Source organism: Panulirus ornatus, chromosome 2, assembly GCF_036320965.1.
Source record: "Panulirus ornatus isolate Po-2019 chromosome 2, ASM3632096v1, whole genome shotgun sequence".
In the NCBI taxonomy this organism is placed as follows: Eukaryota; Metazoa; Arthropoda; class Malacostraca; order Decapoda; family Palinuridae; genus Panulirus; species Panulirus ornatus.
Window position 1 is genome coordinate 30,155,050 of NC_092225.1, and position 21,921 is coordinate 30,176,970.

Genomic DNA, 21,921 nt, shown 5'->3' on the forward strand with positions numbered 1-21,921 from the left:
CGTGGATGGATGGTCGGAGCCTCTATCAGTGCTTCAAGGCTTCGAGGGAACCATGCACGGTGGCTCATGTTTGTGCAGTTTCGAGGTCTCGGATGTGTCTCGTGCAAGTCCTCGTTCTCTTCAAGTCTTTGCCGTATTTTTGTATCGCTGCTTCTCCTAAGGCTGTGCCGATTAGTGTGATTTATGGCCGTTTGTCTATTCTCCGGTATTTTCAGTGTACGGATATTTCTCTTCTGTACCTTCATGGCCTGCGTGGAGGCGAGGTCCACCAGTGCAGGAGAGTGGGTTAGGATGGGTATGATCACGGCTTTCTCTTGGAGGCAACCCGTACAGACGAGTCAGGGTCGCCTACCCTCATGCAGATCCCTTGTCCAAGTGATCCGTTATTAGACCTCGCGATGTTAAATGGGTGACCCGGGATTTTGTGGATATTTTGCTGGGTTCTCTTGTTTTCCGTAGTATTTCGTTGGGTTTTATTGTCCGTGGTTTCTCCTTGGCAAACCTGTTTTTAATTTGTTTTCGTGTGCCAGCCCCCTTTCGAATTCGTGTAGCGTAGGTTGCCTCTGACTAACTCATAGAGTTTCTCCAGGGAGTGAGTTGTTCCAGACAGCGCTGTGTCACCTTGCTTTTGACGCTGGCAGTTGGGAGGGTTGGGGGGGGGGGGTGGTTGTGACTCTGAGCAGTGCGGGTTATGAATGATGGTGGTGGTGGTGACAAGATAGGACGTCGCCCTCTGGGACTCCCCCTCTCTTAAGGCGTAGAAACACTGGTGACATTGCAGGGTTGATAATGATTTCCGCAGTGCGCAGGTGTAGAAAGTAACACTGTAGTCTTTATGTGATGTTTGGAATGCCTAGGTGTCGTAATTTGCGCCAATATTAGACCTTTATAAAGCCCACACTTTTTCAGACGCATTGCCCATATCTCTGTCTATACGTGTGCCATTGATTCCCTGTCCTCTGGAGACAGCAGCTGCATTCCACCTCCATGCCAGGTTCGCAAGGGTGCTGTGTCGGGGAGGAGAGGATCAGGGTTCCACATGTCAGCTGTGACTTGTGTAATTCTTGCTGATGAAATTCAGGTGTGGAGTGGTTCAGATTTCTATACTCGGATATTTTTCGATAATTCGGTAAGAAATAATATATATATATATATATATATATATATTATAATTGTGTCTGGTGTCCTTACGTTTGAATACCTTTATATTTTAATGGCGTACTGCCTAGCTTCCCTGAAGCTGTAGGCTTTGTTTTGATATTATGCGTGTCCATCTGTCGTTACTTGTCAACTTCTTCAATGGAAATTCCTTTGCCAAACCTTGACGTGAATACCTCGGAACCAGAACAAGCTTTCACTGTGTTAAGAACCACATTGTTATATATGACTGTAGTCTATTTTTGTTCAAGTGAGGTCTGTTACTGCCTGCAGTATAAAGAGCTTCGAAACGAGGTTTTGTTAAGATGTGGAGATCACGTGATAAACGGTGAAATGTTTCATTCGTGGCAGTGGCGGAGCTGACGTGAGGTGAACGTCTGCTGCTGCTGTCCGACCCCCACACCTCTGGTTAGCAACAGAAACACACACTTGCCGACAGATAACGCAAAATTCCCACCACAGTGCCTCGCCTCTACCCGTGCACCATATGGACGTACGGAAGGTACATTTGAAATACGAGGAATGGTTCCATGTAGGTTGGAGGGCTACCCTAGAACAATGGAGGCTAGGGTGTTCACCTTGAGGCATGCCAGAAACTGGATGGGGGGGGGGGGGGGGAGACGCCTGGCAACACCAACGTGTGGTGAACGCACCCGCTCAGCCGTATGTAGTCGTAACATTTTGATCCACTCGTAAGGAAGTCCCGAAGTATAACTGATTTCGCCAAGACTCCAGATTTACTCACGAGCACACACAGACGGCATACATAAATCTAACGGGTTATGTAATGGTAGAATCTTAAGAGGCGAGGCCCCACGACTGTAAAACACCTTTCCATGCTGTACATAGAAGGTAATTACACTCAACACACATTATATATATATATATATATATATATATATATATATATATATATATATATATATATATATATATATATATATATATATATATATTATCCCTGGGGATAGGGGAGAAAGAATACTTCCCACGTATTCCCTGCGTGTCGTAGAAGGCGACTAAAAGGGGAGGGAGCGGGGGGCTGGAAATCCTCCCCTCTTTTTTTTTTTTTTATTTTCCAAAAGATGGAACAGAGAAGGGGGCCAGGTGAGGATATTCCCTCAGATGCCCAGTCCTCTGTTCTTAACGCTACCTTGCTAACGCGGGAAATGGCGAATAGTTTGAAATATATATATATATATATATATATATATATATATATATATATATATATATATTTTTTTTTTTTTTTTTTTTATACCTCGTCGCTGTCTCCCGCGTTTGCGAGGTAGCGCAAGGAAACAGACGAAAGAAATGGCCCACCCCCCCCCCCATACACATGTACATACACACGTCCACACACGCAAATATACATACCTACACAGCTTTCCATGGTTTACCCCGGACGCTTCACATGCCCTGATTCAATCCACTGACAGCACGTCAACCCCTGTATACCACATCGCTCCAATTCACTCTATTCCTTGCCCTCCTTTCACCCTCCTGCATGTTCAGGCCCCGATCACACAAAATCCTTTTCACTCCATCTTTCCACCTCCAATTTGGTCTCCCTCTTCTCCTCGTTCCCTCCACCTCCGACACATATATCCTCTTGGCCAATCTTTCCTCACTCATTCTCTCCATGTGCCCAAACCATTTCAAAACACCCTCTTCTGCTCTCTCAACCACGCTCTTTTTATTTCCACACATCTCTCTTACCCTTACGTTACTTACTCGATCAAACCACCTCACACCACACATTGTCCTCAAACATCTCATTTCCAGCACATCCATCCTCCTGCGAACAACTCTATCCATAGCCCACGCCTCGCAACCATACAACATTGTTGGAACCACTATTCCTTCAAACATACCCATTTTTGCTTTCCGGGATAATGTTCTCGACTTCCACACATTTTTCAAGGCTCCCAAAATTTTCGCCCCCTCCCCCACCCTATGATCCACTTCCGCTTCCATTGTTCCATCTGCTGACAGATCCACTCCCAGATATCTAAAACACTTCACTTCCTCCAGTTTTTCTCCATTCAAACTCACCTCCCAATTGACTTGACCCTCAACCCTACTGTACCTAATAACCTTGCTCTTATTCACATTTACTCTTAACTTTCTTCTTCCACACATATATATATATATATATATATATATATATATATATATATATATATATATATATATATATATATTGGATTAGGAGTTTTTTTTTATCTTTGAAAGGTTCCTTCAGAGATCAGGAAGCGAGCCATGTCCATCTGGAGATCCCTCTAACTTCTTTCTCCTAATGTTTTTCCAGGCCACGTTTTAACTGTTGGGTTACTAACATAATCTAACAGCTTAGCTTAGAAAAACGTTGTCGGGTGAATATATATATATATATATATATATATATATATATATATATATATATATATATATATATATATATGTATATATATATTCACTTCCCTAACAACCCCATCCATAAACAAACAACCATGGAGACATCACACACCCCTGCCGCAAACCTACATTCACTGAGAACCAATCACTTTCCTCTCTTCCTACACGTACACATGCCTTACATCCTCGATAAAAACTTTTCACTGCTTCTAACAACTTGCCTCCCACACCATATATTCTTAATACCTTCCACAGAGCATCTCTATCAACTCTATCACATGCCTTCTCCAGATCCATAAATGCTACATACAAATCCATTTGACATTTGCAAAAAAAAAAAAAATATATATATATATATATATACATATATATATATATATATATATATATATATATATATATATATATATATATTTTTTGCTTTTTTTTTTGCTTTGTCGCTGTCTCCCGCGTTTGCAAGGTAGCGCAAGGAAACAGACGAAAGAAATGGCCCAACCCACCCCCATACACATGTATATACATACGTCCACACACGCAAATATACATACCTACACAGCTTTCATGGTTTACCCCAGACGCTTCACATGCCCAGATTCAATCCACTGACAGCACGTCAACCCCTGTATACCACATCGATCCAATTCACTCTATTCCTTGCCCTCCTTTCACCCTCATGCATGTTCAGGCCTCGATCACACAAAATCTTTTTCACTCCATCTTTCCACCTCCAATTTGGTCTCCCACTTCTCCTCGTTCCCTCCACCTCCGACACAAATATCCTCTTGGTCAATCTTGGTCAATATATATATATATATATATATATATATATATATATATATATATATATATATACATATATACACACACACACACACACACACACACACACACACACCTATGAGTCCACGGGGAAATGAAACACGTTCATCAGAGGAGATACAAGAAAGAAATATAACGGGACATTTGGTAAACAAATATATATATATATATATATATATATATATATATATATATATATATATATATATATATATATACTTATAAAAATAATGTGACCCTAAGTAGTTTATATGAAGATCCTGCAGCATCAACTTTGCGCTTCACGTTGTATGGATGTAGTGAATCCCAGGAGAGTGAGATCCTTGACCGGGGCTGTAATCCTTTCCACGTGTTGACAGTGATACAATCTGTAGATGTGATTATAGTAAATATACAGTCGTGATTCGGGGGCATTAAAAATGGCAGCTATAGAGTGGATGTGAGCAAATGAGGCCTTTTCTTCGTCTTTTCCTGGCACTGCGTCTCAAAGGGGGTGGGGGAAACTGGGAACTATATATATATATATATATATATATATATATATATATATATATATATATATATATATATTTTTATTTTTATTATACTTTGTCGCTGTCTCCCGCGTTTGCGAGGTAGCGCAAGGAAACAGACGAAAGAAATGGCCCAACCCCGCCCCCCATACACATGTATATACATACGTCCACACACGCAAATATACATACCTACACAGCTTTCCATGGTTTACCCCAGACGCTTCACATGCCTTGATTCAATCCACTGACAGCACGTCAACCCCGGTATACCACATCGCTCCAAATCACTCTATTCCTTGCCCTCCTTTCACCCTCCTGCATGTTCAGGCCCCGATCACACAAAATCTTTTTCACTCCATCTTTCCACCTCCAATTTGGTCTCCCTCTTCTCCTCGTTCCCTCCACCTCCGACACATATATCCTCTTGGTCAATCTTTCCTCACTCATTCTCTCCATGTGCCCAAACCACTTCAAAACACCCTCTTCTGCTCTCTCAACCACGCTCTTTTTATTTCCACACATCTCTCTTACCCTTACGTTACTCACTCGATCAAACCACCTCACACCACACATTGTCCTCAAACATCTCATTCCCAGCACATCCATCCTCCTGCGCACAACTCTATCCATAGCCCACGCCTCCATCCTCCTGCGCACAACTCTATCCATAGCCCACGCCTCGCAACCATACAACATTGTTGGAACCACTATTCCTTCAAACATACCCATTTTTGCTTTCCGAGATAATGTTCTTGACTTCCACACATTCTTCAAGGCCCCCAGAATTTTCGCCCCCTCCCCCACCCTATGATCCACTTCCGCTTCCATGGTTCCATCCGCTGCCAGATCCACTCCCAGATATCTAAAACACTTCACTTCCTACAGTTTTTCTCCATTCAAACTCACCTCCCAATTGACTTGACCCTCAACCCTACTGTACCTAATAACCTTGCTCTTATTCACATTTACTCTTAACTTTCTTCTTCCACACACTTTACCACTTTATATGTGTATATATATACATATATATATCATACAAACCTCCAACAGCCAGGATCGACCCCGGGGGCCCCTGTGCCTCATGCGGGAATGCTACCGCTAGGCTATGGGCCTGACTAATAGGAAATAACTATTCGAATACTATGTACTCGAATACCCTTCGTCTCACGTTGGTGAGCAACGGGGTCTACACCGGTCATTTCCCAACAGGCGCACAAAGCCAGCCGATAGCATTTTACCGAACCTAAAATGCTATCTGCTGGCTATATATATATATATATATATATATATATATATATATATATATATATATATATATATATATATATGATCCACCTGCACGATGTTACATTGCAGGTGGAAAGTCATCTTTGGTGAGGTGTGGTTTCGTTGCACTATACATGACAGCTAGAGACTGAGTGTGAACGAATGTGGCCTTTGTTTTTTCCTAGCGCTACCTCGCGCACATGCGGGGGGAGGGGGTTGTCATTTCATGTGTGGCGGGGTGGCGACAGGAATGAATAAGGGCAGACTATGAATTATGTACATGTGTATATATGTATATGTCTGTGTATATATTTGTATACGTTGAGATGTATAGGTATATATATGTGTGTATATATGTATATGTATGTATATACATGTATATACATGTGCATGTGGGTGGGTTGGGCCATTCTTTTGTCAGTTTCCTTGCGCTACCTCGCTAATGCGGGAGACAAAGCAAGATAAAATATTATATATATATATATTTTTTTTTTTTTTTTTTTTTTTTTCATACGATTCGCCATTTCCCGCGTTTGCGAGGTAGCGTTAAGAACAGAGGACTGGGCCTTAGACGGAAAATCCTCACCTGGCCCCCTTCTCTGTTCCCTCTTTTGGAAAATTAAAAGAAAAAAAAAAACGAGAGGGGAGGATTTCCAGCCACCCGCTCCCTTCCCATTTAGTCGCCTTCTACGACACGCAGGGAATACGTGGGAAGTATTCTTTCTCCCCTATCCCCAGGGATATATATATATATATATATATATATATATATATATATATATATATATATATATATACATATACACTTCTTAGTTATTCTTTCCTCAGTCATCATCCCCGTATGTCAAAACCATTTCAGCACACCTTCAGCTCTCTCATACTTTTACTTCGACACCTCTCTCTTACCCTATCCTTTCTTATTTCATCAGACATCCTCATACCATGCATTGTCCTCAAACATTTTGTTTCTAACACATTCACACAGTCTTTTACATTTTTGTCAAAAATAAGAATTTGCCTAAGGTAAGGTTAGAGAGACTTTATAAAATTACTTCATTTCAGGGGGTTATGAAGACCCATATAGCTCCAGAGAGATGTATGACCAGTATCAGTATTATTATCAGTACTATCGTGATCATCCATACTACAAGGAATATTATAGACAATGGATGAAGCAGTATGGACATGCTTACCAGTCAGAGTCCTTCTATGATGACCGGACCAGTATCCACTCTGGTCGTTCATCTGTTAATGATGAACTCAAGAAGTCAGTCAGCAGGTTAGTTATGTTTTTGTTTTGATAGTGTGGTTTGGAGAGTTTGTGTGGAGTGAAGCTTTGTGAATGTGGGTGCTATAGTTGAGGAGACAGTAGATATAAGAGGACATGTATGTTTTGGTTTGTGTTCTACTCTTTTACAATGGTATATATAATATGGTACTCTTACAGTAAATCCACAGTTAACTAGACTCTTCAACTGGAATTTGCAGAGTCAGATATGGTGGAAAAAAAAAATGTAAATTTTTTCAGACTAGCTGGATACCAATCACTAGTGAAAGCTGTATTTTAGCATTGGTGATGGTTCAGGTTGAAAATATCACAGCATAACTATAATAGCTATTACAGTTTATTTTGATGCTGGGAGTGTAGTTTACTCAAAGATTACAGCTGTTGATTCCCAAACTACTGGTGTATCTACTGAGTTATAATAGCCTTGATTTTGAGGCTTTGGTGTTTACCTCAAAGTCATTAGCTTTATAGATAAGTTACTGTAATGGTCTCAGAATTTACTGCTTTCATCACATTTTTATTAATACAAGATTGCTGCCAAAATGAATTTATCTCCATGGCATTTTTGCTGTTCCCTCAGCAGAGCTGATACCCTGATTTGAAGATTATCTTTTCAAAGTCATGTCTGCCACATCAAAATTACAACTAGGACATTGAAGTTGGCACTTTTAAATGAGAATTGATCATTTTCATCACCATCACTTTAGTAAAAGCTAGAGGCTAATTATTCTTTATCATTCCACTATTACAGCTCCATCTTGTACAAGTAACCTTCATAGGTTGATGAAGAAGCTTTTGAAAACACTTTGGTAACATTTTGAATCATTAACTATTAAAGTTATGATAATGGGTTCAGTTTGGCATCAGCCAAAATTGACCTTAATTTATATCCCAAACCCATTTCTCAGCATTTTTTCCATACATATACTTTCCTTCATGCACTGGATAAAAACACATTACAAAAAAGGTAAAGACTTTACAAAATTGTAAAACCACAGTGAACAAAACTTAAAAATTGAGAAATCAAAATGTGATCTTGCTGTGTTCATGGACGTCAGGGTCACTTTCAGATGATAAAATGACTAACATGTGCACACAAACAAAACTTGTGGAAGTTCAGGGTTCGTCATTGACATGTTTGGGTGGGTACTATGGCTGGTTGTATGGGGATGAATCATAGGGTAGGTTGTTGATGATGATGCTTTTTTTTGCTGTCCTTCTGCCTTGCACATAAACTGATGTGATGTCTGGATGATTTTGCTGAGGTTGAAAGAAGATATTACATTTTATTGTTTGTATCATTGTCATTTGCCACCTATATGGTCTTTTAGCTGTAAGACATATCTTTCTCTTGCATGTGTTATGCAGTTAAGCATCTCTGCCTTGTTTTGGAGGCTATTGTACACTAGTTCATTCCCTTTCTTGATAAAAGCACCTCTTAGATATCACTTTTTCATCTTGAGGGGAAGGCGTGGTGTACTGTTAATCCAGCAGACACATGGATAGATAAGAGCTGTTACATACAACAATTATTCTGGCCAAATATAAGTGCATCTAAATCAAAGACAATGCGTGTATGCAATCAGCAATCCTTGTCATTTTTTGGGATGTGGGGAGTGAATGCGAGTGCTTGCGAAATTTAGTTTTTTTTAAATTAAGAAGGAATGAGATAAACTGAAATTACAGACTTATAAATTGTTAACAGGATACTTTTACAACATAACATTATTATTGAACTCCAACTGTGCTGTTTTCATGGAATTCATTTACAAGTAATTGTTAAGAAATGTTTCCCAGAATACTAATAGAAAGGTTACAAGTTATCAAGAACATGATTTTATGCATAGCCATAGCTAAAAGTAGAGCAATATTTTTTATGAAGTACTAAGTGAAGCAGAAACCAGAACATTTTAGTTGCAGTATTGTAAATGTTTTTGCCCTCATTATTACCTTTTAAGTTATTTTATTTATTTTGCTTTGTCGCTGTCTTCCGCGTTTGCGAGGTAGCGCAAGGAAACAGACGAGAGAAATGGCCCAACCCACCCCCATACACATGTATGTACATACACGTCCACATACGCAAATATATATACCCATACATCTCAATGTACACATATATATATACACACACAGACACATACATATATACACATGCACACAATTCACACTGCCTTTATTCATTCCCATCGCCACCTCGCCACACATGGAATAACATCCCCCTCCCCCTCATGTGTGCGAGGTAGTGCTAGGAAAAGACAACAAAGGCCCCCATTCGTTCACACTCAGTCTCTAGCTGTCATGTAATAATGCCCGAAACCACAGCTCCCTTTTCACATCCAGGCCCCACAGAACTTTCCATGGTTTACCCCAGACGCTTCACATGCCCTGATTCAATCCATTGACAGCACGTCTACCCCGGTATACCACATCGATCCAATTCACTCTATTCCTTGCCCGCCTTTCACCCTCCTGCATGTTCAGGCCCTGATCACTCAAAATCTTTTTCACTCCATCTTTCCACCTCCAATTTGGTCTCCCACTTCTCCTCCTTCCCTCCACCTCCGACACATATATCCTCTTGGTCAATCTTTCCTCACTCATTCTCTCCATGTGCCCAAACCTTTTCAAAACACCCTCTTCTGCTCTCTCAACCACGCTCTTTTTATTTCCACACATCTCTCTTACCCTTACATTACTTACTCGATCAAACCACCTCACACCACATATTGTCCTCAACCATCTCATTTCCAGCACATCCACCCTCCTGCGCACAACTCTATCCATAGCCCACGCCTCGCAACCATACAACATTGTTGGAACCACTATTCCTTCAAACAGCCATTTTTGCTTTCCGAGATAATGTTCTTGACTTCCACACATTCTTCAAGGCTCCCAGGATTTTCGCCCCCTCCCCCACCCTATGATTCACTTCCGCTACCATGGTTCCATCCGCTGCCAGATCCACTCCCAGATATCTAAAACACTTTACTTCCTCCAGTTTTTCTCCATTCAAACTTACCTCTCAGTTGACTTGACCCTCAACCCTACTGTACCTAATAACCTTGCTCTTATTCACATTTACTCTTAACTTTCTTCTTTCACACACTTTACCAAACTCAGTCACAAGCTTCTGCAGTTTCTCAAATGAATCAGCCACCAGCGCTGTATCATCAGCGAACAACAACTGACTCACTTCCCAAGCTCTCTCATCCCCAACAGACTTCATACTTGCCCCTCTTTCCAAAACTCTTGCATTCATCTCCCTAACAACCCCATCCATAAACAAATTAAACAACCATGGAGACATCACACACCCCTGCCGCAAGCCTACATTCACTGAGAACCAATCACTTTCCTCTCTTCCTACATGTACACATGCCTTACATCCTCGATAAAAACTTTTCACTGCTTCTAACAACTTGCCTCCCACACCATATATTCTTAGTACCTTCCACAGAGCATCTCTGTCAACTCTATCATATGCCTTCTCCAGATCCATAAATGCTACATACAAATCCATTTGCGTTTCTAAGTATTCCTCACATACATTCTTCAAAGCAAACACCTGATCCACACATCCTCTACCACTTCTGAAACCACACTGCTCTTCCCCTATCTGATGCTCTGTACATGCCTTCACCCTCTCAATCAGTACCCTCCCATATGATTTACCAGGAATACTCAACACACATATACCTCTGTAATTTGAGCACTCGCTCTTATCCCCTTTGCCTTTGTACAGTGGCACTATGCACGCATTCTGCCAATCCTCAGGCACCTCACCATGAATCATACATACATTAAATAAACTTACCAACCAGTCAACAATACAGTCACCCCCTTTTTTGATAAATTCCACTGCAATACCATCCAAACCTGCTGCCTTGCCGGCTTTCATCTTCCGCAAAGCTTTTACTACCTCTTCTCTGTTTACCAAATAATTTTCCCTAACCCTCTCACTTTGCACACCACCTTGACCAAAACACCCTTTTAAGTTATCAGCATGAAATAATGTTTACATACTTTTATTTTTATATTTGGATGCTAACTAGTAACATCAACACAAGTAAATTCATGATTTTCAATAAATTTACAAAAAATGTCTCTAGTCATTACAAAAATCATTATCATTGTTTTTTCCACCATTACTAGAAAATCCTACCTGAAAATGGTCACTATCATTACAACTATTAGGGTATTACAGTTACTTTGAAGTTACCAGCAATAGTTAATATTGATTTCCAGCACTTCAGAGTGATTTTTATAATCAAATATTCAATGACCACTGTAAAATTGTAATGAATATAAATTTACTTTTGTCACCAGTGTCACTTTGTTCACTTCAAGATTCACGTCATGATTAAGATGTTTCCTTGTTAGTAGGAATGTGCCTCAATCACTGCAATCCTTGTTATTTCAGTGAAGTTAATTTCATTACTACAGACCCACCACTCATGCCAGAAAAGTACTACCATTAGAATGGAATCTCTTTATTTGCCTCTAAATTGTGTCATTATTATTATACAGCACCCAGTACCAAAATTGTACTGTGGTCAGACATTGCACTTACACAGTCACCGTAGGATAACTTGTATGTTTGACACACGGTGTTTTTCTTTCACTTTTGGGTTATACTTAGTACTACTGTTTCTTTGGTAGTTCATCCAAGAATAGATGAAACAGAACATGGGCATAGCAAATCTTACAGTAAGGTTTTCTAAACTGAGAGGGATTAAGGAAACTTGAAATATTCCAGGAAAAAGTAGTTAAAGTTTCCTTTTACCTTACTCCATCAACATCACTGCCGGGAAACCCTATTACGGTTACTTCAGAGTTGTATCTTTTAATTTACTCAAAACTTTTATGTATTTATACTCTGTGAACATAAAGCTTTAAGACCATTCTTACTACAGTACGTGGAATTATTCCAGTGTACGTGGTCACTGCTTAGTTATCATGGTAATATAATCTCAGGATCATTACAGAGTGAGATAGGATTTAAAGGTGGGCAAAGGTAGCATTTCTGAAATATTATAGGGTAAACTGGCTCCAGTAAACTTGACATTTTCCTTCAAAATGGTCCAGTTAATTGGAATTTGCTGCATGCAATACAAAATTGTTACACATTTGTATTAATAGATTTTCATTTAAAATGTGACGCACCTGACATTGACTTTGAGACAGTCCAACTAATGTTGATTTACTGTATATAGTGCACATGACTAGATTTTCATTTCAAAGTTGGTGCACCTGGTTTTTTCCTTCAGAACAGTCCAGTTAATGAGGGTTTACTGTAAGGAGTGCTGTTGAGTTACACATTTGTACAAATAGATTTCCATTTTGAAAGTGATGTACTTCACATACAGAATTGTACACATGATAGTTTCTTATTGTTCTTATATCTCCAAGCCAACTCAGTGACCCAGATATTGGATTGATGGAGCAATGCAAGAGAGGATGAGCAAGAGTGACTGTTTGCAGTTCAGTCTTATAGTTCTTTCACATGTAATCGTTTTTCCAAAACTTATTTTTTTTATCGTTTTTAATTTTTTTTTTATTACATATGATTATTCTGTACGTCATTTAGGAACTTAGAGTTTTTGATAGTTTTGGGATTGATTTTGTTAAAAGGTGAAAATGCATATTATTACCCTCATTATTATGATCATTACAGGATTCATGCTAGTGCATTTTAAAATTCCTTTGCCTACAAATATATGATGCCAATGTATTTATGATAGTAATGATCTTACTGGTGTATATATTGTTTGCAAACAGTCCACGTGCAGCCTATGATCCTTATGGCATCTATTACGGCCACACAAGCCAGCCCCCCTATAACTCCAGGTAAACAGTTCGTATACTAGCATGTTGAAATTACAATTTCTAGTAACTGCTCAATTAACGTTTAGTCTCATCCATCCCCCTTTTATATTCTTACACCTATTGTATTTTCCTTTCTTGTAGAATTCATGGTTTTGGAATTGTATATCCATTGTGAGTTATCATAACATTATTCTGCTCAGAGCAGAAATCTTGATTTCTTCCCTCTGGACAGAGTTCTATGAATATCAGAGAGAGCACCTGCTCACATGGGAGTCAATTTTTTTTTGCCACCTAAATAGGGTTTGTCCACTTGGGTATCACCCTATTTGACCACCATAGTTTGTAGGAAGCCAATTAATGCACAATTGGAGAAATCCAATGGCCACAAAGTAAACTGCTGTGGCTTGTGATGTCGAGGGTTTTCACTTCATGATCTTTTCCTGTGGCCTGTCAGGTGTTAGATCTTTATTTCTTTTAATTAGTTTCAGTTTCTGTGTTTGCTTGTCCACATGACATTCACTTCATGAAGATCTGCTTATTGTCCTGTGTCACTGAAGGAGAGGCAAAACTGATGATTCTCTAGGGTAACCAAGTTGAAAGGTATCAAATGTGGGGAATCTTTGTGATCCCTAATGAAATTATTCCTTACAAAGCATAAATAGAACTTTGGTTATTGTACAGAACCTAAGCTTGCATTGTTGATCAGTTGTAACTGACCCTTGGAGTAGTTTTCTTGATATGGAATTTCAGTAATCAAAACTTTAGCTTTTTTGTTGGCCATATGTAACATATTTCTGAGTGACTTGCAATGAAATCTTTAGTTTCTGCTCTAATCTTGGTAATAGTCAATGAGGAGCAGTACATAAATTTTTTACAATGAAGCTTTGGAACATTCTTATGGATCCTTGTTTTTCGTTACAGGTTCAAAGGCTCTGAGTTATGTCAGGACCCAGTCAGATATTTAATGTATGTTCTATGGTTGAGGTTAAAGGAACTTAGAGATAAGTTCCCCTTTCCTGTCTTAGTCACATTAGGCAGAACTCTGGGATCGTAAGCAAAACCCTGAGATTTGTGAGTTTCAGTTTATTGCACCTGACAGCTTGAGAATGGATGTGAGCAAATGAGGCCTTTCTTCATCTGTCCTGGTATCACCTCACTGACATGGGAAACTGTGAATAAGTGTATGTTCAGGCCTCGATCGCTCAAAATATTTTTCACTCCATTCTTCCACCTCCAATTTGGTCTCCTGCTTCTCCTCGATCCTTCTGCCTCTGACACATATATCCTCATTGTCGATCTTTCCTCACTCATTCTCTCCATGTGACCACACCATTTCAACACACCCTCTTCTGCTTTCTCAACTACACACTTTATTACCACACATCTCTCTTACCTTTTCATTACTTACTCGATCAAACAACCTCACACCACACATTGTCCTCAAACATTTAATTTCCAGCACATCCACCCTCCTCCGCACAACCCTATCTATAGCCCATGCCTTGCAACCATAAAACATTGTTGGAACCACAATTCCTTGGAACATACCCATTTTTGCTCTTCAAGATAATGTTCTTGCCTTTCACACATCTTCAGTGCTCCCAAAACCTTCGCCCCCTCCCCCACCCTGTGACTCACTTCCACTTCCATGGTTCCATTTGCTGTTAAATTCACTCCCAGATATCTGAAACACTTCACTTCCTCCAGTTTTTCTCCATTCAAACTTACCTCCCAGTTGTCTTGTCCCTCAACCCTACTGAACCTAATGACCTTGCTCTTATTCACATTTACTCTCAGCTTTCTTCTTTCACACACTTTACCAAACTCATTCACCAACTTCTGCAGTTTCTCACCCGAATCAGCCACCAGTGCTGAATCATCAGCGAACAACAACTGACTCGCTTCTCAAACCCTCTCATCCACAACAGACTGCATACTTGCCCCTCTCTCCAAAGCTAGGTGCCCAATATCCCAGTTTGTTGACCACCCCATTTGGAGGATGAATAGCTTGGTGTATTGTGGGCTAATGGCCATAGTAAGAATAGAAAAGCATGCAGATCTAATCCTAGGTGGTATGTACATATGTCATTGTATGTTAAGCCCTTGCAGGAACAGTCTTAATGCTCAGACTCCCATGGATAGCAAGAAGTGAGAGTTGGTAGACAAGGCACCACATGCACTTTGTGCATGTGACTTTATGGGATGGAATTGATTGGCCTTAGATATATTATGGTGGTAGGAAGAGGTAAGATGCATGTGGATACACACTGTTTAGTTGTGTAAATGGTGTAACCCCGTGAGGAAGTACTCTTTCTGATGTTTATAGGATACTGCCCCTGGTAATGTTTATCTTTTTTTTTTTTTCAAAACTTACATTTATTGTGAAATTGACTTGGTAGCCTGTAAAATACTATCTTTTGTATAGTTATCTAGAAGTTGAATTAACTTTACTTTTCTCTGTTCAAAACTGGTTTCAGTGACATTCTTGATCACATAAAGTGCTTTCTTGATATCTTGGTTGGCCAAGGGATTCATTTTGATTCTCCATATATGAGTATATTTTGATCATTGAATGTTCAGGCTGCCTTTGATTAGGCTTTTGGTTACCCAAAATATCAGACTTCAGTCTTATTTCTGAGATGTATAAATAAGTTTAGTTAATCCCACAGTGTAACATGAAGAAAGTTAAGATTTTAGCTGATTAAGCCTTGATGATATCAGAACCTAGTTTTAATGTGGTCAGCTTGTTTCATCGTTTTATATAGCTTGTTTCTTGGTACTTTGAGCTATTTTATGTTCCAAAGGAAATAAGTGATTTATGCACTTTGTACGGCACCCTTTTCTTGAATTTTTTCTTTAATTCAGCGTTGGGCCTCATGATAATTAACAGACTGTTTTGTAAATGAAGGCAACACACGAGTAAAGTCTAAAGAAGCTTGCTTGGCACCTCAACCCTTAATGAAAATGCTTTGCTTTTTTATTACAGGGGAAGGGTTCTCAACATATTTTTTAATCTTAGTCTGTATTCAAGTATTTTACATTTTTCCTGCCCTGCAGAGTAAGAAAAATTTCTTTTGACCAAATTTAGTTTTACAAAAGCAAAAGCAGATTGCTCTGCATAATTTAACTGCATATATGACAATCTAAATAACATTTCAGGCACATCATAGTGCAATCTTCTTTTTTGTTATTGTGTTAATGCATGATCCAGAAATGAAACTTAATTGACGTAATTTACATATTTGTAAGAGACCTGATATTAATATAAAACTAATGATGAGGAAGAAGTAATAATGATTTTGCATAGATATGAAATCATATTATATACAGCACTTGTGGTAAGTCTTTATTAATGTGCACATGTTGTAGTATCCTTAAGCAACTCCTAATTTTTTGTTTAACAACTTTTTTATTTATTGAGAATTCCAAATTCAGGATATGACAAATAATCCTGTTGTAAAAATATAGATGTGATTTGGAAGGAATATGAATGATTAACATAGTAGATAGGGTACAAATAAGTATTGGGTGTTTCACTGAGTGGTGTCATGTGGCTCCAATACTTGCATGAAATAGTGTCCACTCCTTGAGCATGAATATGGAAAGTATTTTTCATATTTGAAATAATAGGTGTATGCTGCATACTTTGTCTCAGCACATTGGAGTGGCTTTAATAATTTAGAAATGTTGTACTGAATTTTTTCATTTTCATCTTTTCTGAAGAAACCCTTTTATTTCTTATTTGTGTTTGTTTTTGAAAGCTTGCAATGCTATAAAAGTGATTCTTTTTCAAAATATCTATTTTGTTGAGAATATTTATTCTTTCCCCAACACACTCAAAGGTTTCCATATTTTGTACCTAGCATCTATGATGATATGTTTCTATAGATGTTTTTGGTATTTCTTGTTTAATCAGCATTTAGAATCATATGATTTATTGCATTTTTTAGTGTACGTTTAGTCTGAAATGGTATTTGATGTTATTGGTTAAAAGCTATAGGAAGTAGGTAGTAGAATTTTTTTTATTTCATATGAAGTGATGCATGGGTGTGCTTTGCTTGCATGGCACTCATGGCAGTATATTTTCTGTTTGTGTGATTGTATTTGTTATGCAGCCAATTCATCCAAGACTTCCATGGAAGATCATCTGTTGGGGCTTATGAGCCTTCTTCCATATATCCTGAGGGTTCCTTCTCCCAGCTCAAGTCCTATGCCAGGTAGGTTTCTTTCCCTCATCCCTTGCTTATTCATCATGATAAAATATTTTAAGACTTGTTTTGCTAAAATTCCTTTTACAGGTGATACATGGTACAAATGTTCTGTGGATAGAAAATATGCACAGGAAGTTTATTCCGATTTTCATGTTGACTTTGAGAATTGATAAAGAAAAATACAGGTTTAAGAATGAGTGCAACTGTGGGAGTAATGTAGCTGATAATTTGCATGGAAGATAGATTTATATAACATAATAACAAAGCTTTCTTAATAATGTAGTATTGATGGTATTTAAGGAATAGCACTGTAGTGTTTTTGGAAAAGACTGTCATTGCTTACTGATAGCATGAGTTACTTAGTGTTGAATCATAAGAATTTTTTATTAAAGTTTAGTCGATGACCATTTAAGACTGTACTTAAGTGTTTAACCCTTTAAAACTGGATGACTTGTAAGTTTTTGTTCACAAAAAGTAGAAAAAGTGCATTTTCAAATTTTCTATTCCTTGTTATAAAACCAAAGAAACATGTTTTTAAAGTAATCAAAATGTACAAACAGGTAAGCTAACAAAATATACATATGGCTGTTTTATAGTGCTACTGTGTAGATCACTTAACGGAAGGCAGTGGTGGGCGTTGGAGGAATAGCAGGGGGTGGTGAGGTAGTCCCATGAGCAAATGATAACTCTCATCAGTATTTAAGAAAGAAATGCATGTGAATGTAAAATGGTATTACAAACAAGTTGTGGTTCAGAGCTAAAGTTAAAGCACTGATTGCTGACAGTGGAGGAAGGGAGGCACAGTGAGGGAGTGAGCTTCGTAATGCAAATTCACATGATAAGTTATCTTTTCACAGGTACTATTTACATGGTTATACATGCATTTCCTCATATTATATTCATTTTTTCATACTTGTTCGCTTTTTCCCACATAGAGGAGTAGTGCCAGGAACAGACAAACGAACAGCTTCATTTACTCACATATCTGCTCTTACTGTCAATTATAATGCACTGCAACTAGGACCTCCCTATCCAAAACCAAGCCCCCACAGACTTTTCCATAGTTTCCCATGACTGATTCACATGCCCTGGTTCAGCCCGTTCACAGCATGTTGCCTGCTATGTGTACTACTCCATTTTGCTCCATCCCATGCATGCCTCTCACCCTATTGCATGTTCAAGTTTTAATTACTTAAAGGATCATTAACTCCATGCTTCCACCTCTTTCTTAGTTTCTCACTCCCTATCCAAAACCAAACCCCCACAGACTTTTCCATGGTTTCCCCTGACTGCTTCACATGCCCTGGTTCAGCCCGTTCACAGCCTGTTGCCTGCTATGTATACTACTCCATTTTGCTCCATCCCATGCATGCCTCTCACCCTATTGCATGTTCAAGTTTTAGTTACTTAAAGGATCTTTAACTCCATCCTTCCACCTCTTTCTTAGTTTCTCACTTTCCCTTGTTCCTTCCTTTTCCAACATGTGTACCTGTTTAGACAACTCCTCAGTGATCCTTTCCATATGTCCAAACCATTTTAGCACACCCTCCTCAGCTGTCTTGTATGTACTCCTCTTACCTCAACCTCCCTTTTATCCTTTTGATTTCTTATTTGATCAACCCACGAATTTTTAGGCTTTACATCTGCTACTTTGGAAGAGATAGGAGTGAGAGTTGACTTGATGACAACCTGTAAGATCAATGATGTGAAAAATGAACAGTTCTTCAAGAGTTGTAGGGGTAGAGCAACCAGTGGACATAACATGAAATTGAGTAAGAAACTTGTTAAAAAGGAATTAAAGAAATGCGTCTGCAGTCTAAGAGTGAATGAATGGAATTGAATGACTGAGGACATAGTTAATGCTTACATCATACATAGATTTAAGAAGTATGATAGTAGAGAATGTTCAAGAGATGGGGCCCTATGAGTGTAAAACTCCCTCATTTTCCAGTACAAAAAGGTGACATTGCAAAGATGCTAGTGTGAAGAGATTTCAGGAGAGTTTGAGTGTAGAATTACAAATGGTGAGAATAAATATGAAGCAGGGGAGTGGGAGAAGAATGGAAGGTGTTTAAGCAAGCACTGCTTACAAGTGCAGAAGTAGTGTCTCACATGCGGATGGGAGGTAGACAGGTTTAAAAGGGTAGTGAGTGGTGGGATGAGGAATTAAGTTGTTATTGAAGGAGAAAGGGAAGTGTATGGGCATCATTTGCAGAGAAGGAGTGCAATTGATTAAGATGTTTAAGAGAAAGTAGCAGGAAGTCAGAAGGAAAAGAAAATGAGGGCAAATGATAGATGGGGTCAGCAGACTTCAGGGACAGTAAGAAATTTTTTTGGAAAGAGGTTAATAGTGTGAGGAAGACAAGAAAACAAATGGGAACATCTGTGAAGGGGCAAATGGGAATATGGTAAGAAATGAGTTTGAGTAGGGTGAGTATTTTGAAGGGTTGTTATATATGTCCAAGGATAGGGTGACAGATGTGCGATGTTATGGATGTAGAATTATGTGAAATTTGAGAGCCATGGGAAGTGATTAGGTAATAAGCAAAGAGGTGGTGAATACTTTGCAAGATAAAGTGCGACAAAGTGGCTGGATTGGATGAGATTTAATTTCTTAAGAATAGGAGTGATTGTATTTGTAATTGGTTTGTTTGGATTTACAGTGTATGTGTGCCTTATGTTGAGAGTTGACAAAATGCCCATATAGTACCACTATATAAATGCAAGGGGTGCAAAAGTGAATGTTCAAATTACAGAGGCATAAGTTTGTTGAGAGTGTACCAGGTAAGTTGCATGGAGAAGTCATGATTGAAAGAGTGGTGTCATGCTCAGAGTTTCAGATTGGGAAGGAACAATGTACCTCCAGAAGCAGGGTAGGTGTTGGTCAGATGTTTGCTTTAAAGAATGTGTGAGAAATACTTAAACAAAATGACTTTTGATTGCATTTATGGATATGTAGAAAGATTGTGGAAGTTGTTGCAAATATGTGGTATGGGAGGAAATTTGCTAAAAGCAGTGAAGAGGTTTTAATTAAGAGAGTAAGGCACTTGTATGAGTAGGAATAAAGGAGGATCATTGGTTCCAGGTGAGGGTGGGTCTGCATCTGGGCAATGTAATGTCACCAGGGCTGTTTGATTTGTTTATGGATGGGATAATGGAGATGAATGCAAGGGCCTTGGAGAGAGGAGAAGGTATACAGTCTGCTGGGGTAGGGGATGTGGGAGATGAGTTGGTTGTTGTTTGCAGATGACATGGCACCACAGACAACTTTGAGTGAGTAAAAGTAGAAGCTGGTGTCTGAGTTTGGGAGTGTGTGTGAAAGGAGAAAGTTGAGAATAAGTGTGAACAGAGGCAAAGTTATTAGGTTTAGCAGTAAAGAGAGATAGGTTCTTTAGAGTGTGAGTTTGAAATGAGAGAACTTGGGCAGAGTGGAGTTTTTTAGATATATGAGAGTGGATATGGCAGTAAATCAAACCACGGGAAGCTGAAGTAAGCCAAAGGGTTGAAGAGGGTTCTTAAGAGGAATTTGTTGATGTTGCAATCCAAGGTAGGGGTAACTTAATTTTCTTTACACTTGAAGTGCTTGTATTTCGTACACAAATTAGACAATATAATTGTCATGAACATAATGATTTTAGGCTTCAGATTTTAAATAAAATGACTGGATATTATTAAAGCTCTAGATCTAGAGACTTTGGAAGAATTTGATCAGACCATGCATGTAGGATCAATTGTCACATGTGGATCATCATTTATGTAACTGGCTGGAGTATTCTGAGAAAAAAACAATAGCTATTTGTCCATTCAAGAAGTTGGCTGTGGAATTTGATTTGAGCTTGGTAGTCTTTCATATCGCAAAATGTACCTTTTTGTTAGGCAAAGGAAGAGGTCAGGCTCTTCAGAAGTTTTTTAAAGCAGGATTTAGAGAAATGCAGAATGATTCCCCAGCTCGATCAGAAACCAAAGTAAGCAAATGAAACTTAAAAAGTTGACCTTGATATACAAAGATGTATCTTAATGATGATTGGTTCAATAAAATAATGCTAAACATCACATACCTCATCCCAGATTATTAAAACATACCCCTTCCCTTCTCTCACTCTGCTCTAAAGTAATGACACTGCAGAAGAATATGGAGAGTGCCTCTATGAATACAGTCTTAGAAAAGAATTAAAGATGGTCATGATTTTTCATTTTGAGATTGCTCTAAAAATTTTTTGAACTGAAATGAATTAACCTTTTTTATTAGATTATTGTCTTAGCCAAAAACCTTGGTGTGATTCCTTTATTTAACTTTGGATACAACTTATTGGTTGAGTGGATACCCCAAAGCCATTGGTTTTCCACTGATTTAAAGGTAAGTTAATGTTTTTATTTTCCTCAACAATACTTTCTTTGACACTTTTAAGGTAAGTTAATGTTTTTATTTTACTCAACAAGA

At 38.7% G+C, this 21,921-nt stretch overlaps 1 protein-coding gene across 11 annotated transcripts in view; it reads left to right on the top strand.

Moving 5' to 3' along the window:
• LOC139755543 (uncharacterized) overlaps window positions 1–21,921 on the top strand; it is a 118,139-nt gene that overhangs the window by 38,965 nt on the left and 57,253 nt on the right. For 8 of the 11 annotated variants that reach the window (XM_071674025.1, XM_071674043.1, XM_071673966.1 and 5 more), the window contains 3 exons: window positions 7,218–7,434; window positions 13,222–13,290; window positions 17,385–17,486. In XM_071674025.1, the coding sequence (XP_071530126.1) occupies window positions 7,218–7,434; window positions 13,222–13,290; window positions 17,385–17,486 (388 nt within the window). The remainder of the gene's footprint in view (window positions 1–7,217; window positions 7,435–13,221; window positions 13,291–17,384; window positions 17,487–21,921) is intronic. The other 3 variants (XM_071674014.1, XM_071673997.1, XM_071674034.1) reach the window with 3 other exon arrangements.